General features: G+C 32.7%; 1 protein-coding gene across 1 annotated transcript in view; it reads left to right on the top strand.

Moving 5' to 3' along the window:
* LOC108372769 (gamma-aminobutyric acid receptor subunit beta-like) overlaps positions 1-6,813 on the top strand; it is a 19,047-nt gene extending 12,234 nt beyond the window's left edge. The window contains exons 2-3 of the mRNA XM_017628534.1: positions 5,656-5,753; positions 6,713-6,813. Coding sequence (XP_017484023.1) covers positions 5,656-5,753; positions 6,713-6,813 — 199 coding nt within the window. The remainder of the gene's footprint in view (positions 1-5,655; positions 5,754-6,712) is intronic.
* Positions 6,814-7,380: the final 567 nt, after the last annotated feature.

Raw genomic sequence — 7,380 nt, 5'->3', positions numbered from 1 at the left:
GAGTGCAAGCAGAAATAATGTACGCTTGTTTTTGTTGGCATAAATGCACCAGTGAAGCAGCGTAAAAATGAATAATGGCATAAAAAAATAAATATATAAGTACTATATGTTATTGTAAAGTAGAAAACTTTTCTGTTAGTTACGAGCACATATGTATGTACATACCAGTTGCAAGTGGGAGAAACCATGAGCAAATATAATGGCTTGACAACGGGCCAGACGGTATTCTCAGGTTTTATAATTTCTTACGTGAAATTGGTATTTATAACGAAGTTCACTCAAAAAGTTACCTACCCTAATTTATTGAATATCGCGTAAAGTGGGATGTTTCTGTAGTCCAAGACACAGAGCAGAAAATGTAATTAATCAGTGGTCACGAAATTTAAGATGACCAGCGGTAGCAAAAAGCTTCAGACCAATCAATCTGACAACCTTTTTGCTGCAGACTACATTGTCTTAACATTTCATTGGTCTCGCATAGTGTCAGTTTTTAATTTCATCAAATTACCCTGTACCGATAAAAAAAGGTTTGACTTCAAAAAGCAGTAAGAAAGNATATGTTTTTTCACCTTTCCGAAACCTTCCGCTAGATGGTAAGCCGGGGTGTATCAATTTTGAGTAAATTAGCGTCCTTCAATTTCGAAATATTGAAGTTTCAAGCATTTCTGAAATTTACCGTTATATGAGAAGCGGCCGTTATTTTAGTCCGATTTCAATAATTTTCAACGTTTTGCTTTCATGTGGCAAGCACAATAAAAATACCGAGTTTGGTACAAATTGGTAGAACGGTTACCGAGATACATATATGTGATCATAAGTGGGCGGTGCCACGCCCATTTTCCAAAATTTTACCATAAACGTATTTCTTGGTAAAGAATTTTTTACAGTCATCAAGTTTGAATAAATTAGCTTTAATATTTACTGATTTATCGAAGATTTCGTATTTCTCCAAATTACCGTTATATGGGAGGTAGGCGTGGTTATTGTCCGATTTTGCCCATTTGCAATACCATCCGTCCTACACTAGAGAAAAGTGTACGTGCCAAATTTCGTTAAGATATCGCAATTTTTACTCGAGCTATCGTGTGCACAGGCGGACGGACGGACAGTCACCACTTAATCGATTTCTCTCTTCATTCTTATCATCTACGTATACCTTTGTCTATGTATATCTATCTCGATTCGTTTTGCCTGTTACCAACAACTGTTATGTGAACAAAGTTATAATACCCTTGTGCACAAGTGCGCTCTGGTTTATAATTAAAATCTTATCGCCTATCTACAGCCTGATACAGTCTTTACTTCGACCTCTCATATTTGAAATTCGAAAGAACGGTGCAAATCTTATGACCTTGACACTCATATTTTAATATTCCTTAAATCTTGGATAGAAATCATTGTCAAACTAAAATCTTGTTACATCTCTTTCGTCTAACATTGTATTTTATATATCAATAAAATTATGAATTAAGTTGTATTTGATTTTTCAAAAACGTGGCAACCGTTCTAATAAAAGGTCGGAAATAAAGCCTTTTAACAAGTAAGTAAGTTAATTAAATTCAACTTTCCAAAAAGGTGGCAACCCTCTTCAAAATATTTGCAAGCTAAAACTTTCTTAAATAACCTTCGTCTGACATCGTGATACATATTCGATTAAACTGAAGAATTAGGTTGAATCTTATTTTTTTTACATGTGGCAACTCTCTAAATATAGTTCAGATATAAAGCCTTGCCAAGCCCGTTTGGAGTGATAAAAATACTTTAATAATTCATTAAAGTCATTAAAGAATTAGAATTTAAATTTTAAACGGGTGGCAACCCTTTTCAAACACCTCAAAAATACTCTTAATGTAAAAACTAAAGATTTCTTAAAACCTATTTTGTTTGACATATTTTAATATTTCCTTGCATATAAGTTGACTGGATTCGCCTTTCAAACGAGCGCCAACCCTGTTCAAAATATTAATAAACTTTTACCTTTTAAAGTCTTTTCGTCTGGCGCCCATATGGGTATATTTATTTCTATTACCTAATTCCCTTAATTGAAATGGAATTTAATTTTTCAAACAGGTAGCACCCCTCTTACAGTGAAGTAAAGAAACGAAGCTTTCTAAAACTATTTCGATTGGATTTTCATCGCATTAGGCTTGTGTAATAATTGATTTAACTTTTTAAATATTTTAAACTTCATTTTTTAGAAGGTACTCTTCTCGAAAAAGTAAAACATTATGGCACATCTACAATCGGAGTCCTTTAATTTAACACCTCATTTTTAAAAATAGAACGAACGGTGTAGATCCGATGAGCTGGACAAAAAATCCCTTCGCATATGAAATATATAGATTCCAATCCACTCCATTCCAATTCATTCAATATCATTCTATTCCATTCGATTTCAATCATTTCATTCCATTCAATTTTATTTGAATTTTAATTACTTTGTATTTCTTATTAATTTAGTTTTTAAAAATGGCTACAATTCACTTCTATCCAAATTGTATGCCATTTCTTCCTTCTTAGCATATATACTACAACTGTTTATACGAAGCTTAGACAGGTGCTTCTTTATTTAGTTCCTCCCTTTTATTCGTGGGCCACCTAAGGATATATTCAGCATAGCATCATCATTGTAGTACTATGCTCACAGATCTTGCAGGGTTGTAATCTTGAAAGTTCTACGTTTTAGCGCCCATTTATATAAGTATGTACACATGGAAGTCGCTGTATAAAAATCTATATAATACTTCTCGCATGCCTTCACTTCGCTTTAGAAAGTGAAAATAATTGTCCTAGTTACATAAATATGCATTACTGATTACTGATTCTGTAGGCTACAATGTCATAAATTCTCTTAATTATTTTTACGCATAGCGCATAGATAAATTTTTCACAAAATACCATTTAAGTAAGATGTCCTACATATCAAATTAACTTGTTAGTAAAAATAGCTGAAGTACATAAGAATTATCTACGCCAAGAGCTATATATTCATGCATACATATAAATGCTATTACACAAAAAGTCAAGGTGTTCAAAGAAAGACCGTAGAAAAATGCACAAAATGCTCAACAGACCTTAAATATAACTCGTAAGATTGAACTCGGTTGAACTAACTGAACTGGGCGTGTATTCGTGCACGGATGATAAACGCTGGAGAGCAGCACTTTTCACTCAGTCTCTCTGAAATCGCTCACACGTAGCCTGTTTTATGTTGCTTTTTTTTTTTTTTGTTGTGCATAAAAATTTATTTTGATTTGTGGAGTAAAAAATTAAGGCTTGTATAGACTTACAGTGTTCGCATATTTTCTATATGTACATATATTGAAAATCATATCTCTCATCGTTGAGTGTGCCATTAAGTTTAAAAATCCTTAAACAAATTCTCTTTCGGCATAACTCTGTTCTCTTTGCTTTCTCTTAGGCATAAAATATTACTACTTTCCATTTTTCTTTTTGCAAAAAGCTGCCTGTGGTAAGCTTTCGCACCACCACCACCCTAAATAATGAAGCAGCCCGCATTCAAAGCTACTCGCCTAAATAAAAAGTAAATCTACTCTTCGTGTTCCCTCGCAATATTCGGGCGATTGTGCTTTGTAAGCGCTGTTATGCTTTGAACTGTTTTCTACACCCGAAAATGACCAGCATAACATATTTGCTTGCGGTAGGTATGCTTAGCGTAGAGAGTGAATGACGAGTGGATGAGGAGGCGATGAGGGGCTGTGGTTGTTAATAAAAAAAATTCCTTTGCTAATGTTGCTGCAGGAATTCTACTCAGCTGCAGCCAGCTGTTAATTTGTTATACCGTTTTTAGCTTGCTCTCTGTCTGTGCTTTGGATTTGCCAGCATTGTTTGATTTCGGTGTTTTTTTTTTGTGCTTTAGCTTTTGTGTTAGACGTTGTCCTTTGCATTGGCATTTAACCTCTCGCACGAGCAAAAAAAAATTACGTATGGCAGCTTTGAAGCCGGGGCTCAATTTAATCACGGCCGCTTTGTTGCTAAATATTTATTTCGTCTCTCTACCGCAGCACTGTCTCTCTTTAATTTCTATTCTAAACAGCAACACCATTGCCTTTGTTTTTTGCTGAATGCCTGGATAGATTTATACATATCTCCATATATACATATATATTTGTGTGTACATACATATGCGTGTGTGAGCGCAAAGTCCTTGTGAATATTTTTCCACTTTTGTTTCTTGAAACAAAATTTAATTTAAAAGTTTTTATCTGCGTTTGCATTTTGCTTTCCACTGTCAGTTTTCGTAATTTCGCTTTATGTATGTATGTATGTATATTGACATTATTGCCCTTTTCTTGCCATTTGCTAGAAATTTGTACTTCGTTAGAGGCCACATTTTTTTTCCTTTGTTTTTTTGTTTTTTTTGTTGCCATTTGTTGGCATTTAAAGTGTAAAACTTTTGTGCATTCAAGTAGTTATGCGCGTCTAAGGCTCTTTGCATACACTACACTCTGCGTATGAGTAATGCGCGCTAATGAACTTTTTATTTGCCATTGAAGTTTTGTCTATTTAAGCACTCGTTCTGTTAGCGCGCGGCTGTGCGGCGTAGGGTGTGGGAGCAGTGAGAAAGGCTTGAAAGTAAAACTTTCGTAATTGGAAAAATGCAATAAATGAAATGAATGAGTGTTTTGCCTGATAAGCATTTTTGGGTTATTTATGTTTTATGAAAGCGCTTTTGTGGCGGAAAGTTTAAATTTTCAAACTCATTTGCGAGTGTTTAGTTTAAAGTTAGGAAATATGAAAAAAGCATTAGAAATCGGCACATAAATAGACTAAATATCGATCTGAAGTAATAACTTTTGACTGCCAGAACTTAAGAAACTTAAAAACAGGGACACAATTTAATGTCAAGGACGTTTTCACAAAAGGGCCAAACGGGAACAAAACTCTCGGGATCGTTTCCATGAAGAACAGAGTGAGAACGAAACTTTCGGCAGCATTTCCAATGAGAACACTATAGGAACCAAAGTATTGAGAATGTTTTCAGCGAGGGTCAAATAAGAAATAAATCCTCAGGAACGTTCTGCTAGAGAACAAGACGAGAACAAATGCTTTGAGAACTTTTCGTTAATGAATGTTAATTTTAAGCCAGAAAAAAGTTGGATAATTATAACTTCCGTTTATGGAACAATTTTTGATTTTCTGTGCAAGAAAAGCGCGTGTCTTTGGTCTCTCGCTGACAGTATTTGCATAGTTATGTTTCATTTTTTTGGATTAATTTTAATATTCAAACACTTCGAACTAATGGAACGTTATAAGAAAAATGTTGTTCACGAATCCGTGTGCAGTGAAGATTTGTTTCCGTTTTGTTTTCTATTGTTCTTCTAGTTCACAAACTGATCTTCTGGAGAAAGTTCCTTACACTTTTGTTCCCACTGTGTTTTCATAGAAATATTTCCGAAAGTATTTCTCGCATTTTTTTCCTTTAGGGAAGGTTCCACAGGGTTTGGTTCTTATATAGTTTCGATCGTAATTTTTTTGAACCCCTTGCGCGATCTATAACTATTACTTGATTTAAAAAAAAAAGAAAATAGGGTTATATCTTAAACTTTAAAAAGTATATGCACTCCGGGCAAAGCTCGGCCAACCTGGTACTAACTATTTGTTTAATTAAATAATTTCTTCTCTCACTTTCAGGACTGGTGGTGGCAGCATGTTGGGTGATGTTAACATATCCGCTATTCTCGATTCATTTAGTGTTAGCTACGACAAAAGAGTAAGACCTAACTATGGAGGTGAGTTTCATGTTTGCAAGAGTCTTAAGAAAATAGTTCAAAGTTCAAAAAAAAATAATATTAAAAAAAAATAGAAAACCAAACTAAATTGTTGCAATCTTGAAAATGCGGTGATAATTCGAAAAAAAAAATGCAAAAAAATATATTAAAAAGTAGGCATTTAGGAAGTGACTGTGCAGATTTGGTGAAAGCCAAATATTTACTTTTCCAACAGTTCACTAAGAGTATAGAAAATTATTCATTTGATATAGTAAATCATTGATTTCAAATAGGTACATACATACATACTCAATTAACTTGTGGTTAAACGACATTTTCAAATCCCAAATACATAACTTCTACTCTGCATTTAGTAGTTCTATTATAACTCATTTTAAATAACAAATAAATTTACATACATATATATATTTTTTATATAGAATGCTTACATATTTTCATCCTTGCTAAATGAAATAATAAGCTTTTATAGATTTTCTCTTACTCATACATACATAAAACATTTACTATACATGCAACTCTTTAACTCACTTTCACTTTCCCAAACTTAAATACTAATCATAGACCAGTGACAAATACATATTCAACTATAATATACAAGGAACACATACCCACACAAAAACCAATGAAAAAAAAAGAAACATTTTCTCCATACTCAAAAAAAAAGAACACGAATAACCAATTATGCCATTGCACACATACATAATTAATTAAAATCATCTTAAAGATATGGATAATTATTTTTTGCATTTTAAAAAATATCTACTAAAAGTTAATATATAACTACATTTTTCATTTATTTTCCCCTCATTTTCGAAGAATTGCCGATTTATTTCCTCTGATCTGATTTTTCATCTATACTAACTTTCATTTGTCCTTGGGCATTTTTTTTATTTATTGTTTTTTTTTTTATAATTTTCTCTGCCTTTTTTAAATTGATTCAAAACATATTCATGTTTCAGGACCTCCCGTCGAAGTCGGAGTCACCATGTATGTGCTATCGATCAGCTCGCTGTCTGAAGTTAAAATGGTACACAATAAGCCCAAAAGTACCTTTGTTTAATTAAGAACACAAAAGAAGTTTTCAATTAGTTTACTTTAATTTCTTTTTAACTAAGATTAGAAAATTTAGTTTGGAACGTAATATTTTTTCAACTATTTGCGTATGCATTTCTAACACTTTCCTTTAGACATTTTTTTTGGTTCTTCTTAATTATTGAATTAATTGCTTATAGTTGGTATGGATTACGAAATTTTTTCAAATCTACTTATTTAATTTTCGTTAGTTGTGGAAATTTTACATTTCACCATTTTGTTGATTTGTTTTGCAAAAAAAAAACAAATATTTGTGCGCTGTACCTTTGCATTTAAAAATATTTTTTATTTATTTATTTTTTATTGCCATTTTGGTCTCTTGTTCTCTACCTATGAGTCTACATAGTTTTGTTGTGCTAGTGTTTGCTCTACTTAAGTCAAAGAAAAAGCTAATGTTTCCTTTTGTTGTTGCTGCGACTTTTGTTACTAGTTTATGTTTTACTGTTTTTACGTCTTTTTTTTTTGTGTAGAGAAGAACTAAAAAGTACTCAGAACTTAAAAGTACTCGAAACTACTCAGTAGTCAGGATCGATTA

Source organism: Rhagoletis zephyria, unplaced genomic scaffold (genome assembly GCF_001687245.7).
Source record: "Rhagoletis zephyria isolate East Lansing unplaced genomic scaffold, Rhagoletis_zephyria_1.1 Rzeph_scaffold_06014, whole genome shotgun sequence".
NCBI classification, from domain to species: Eukaryota; Metazoa; Arthropoda; class Insecta; order Diptera; family Tephritidae; genus Rhagoletis; species Rhagoletis zephyria.
The sequence above is the reverse complement of the archived record's forward strand: the minus strand, read 5'-3'. Positions and strand labels throughout refer to the sequence as shown.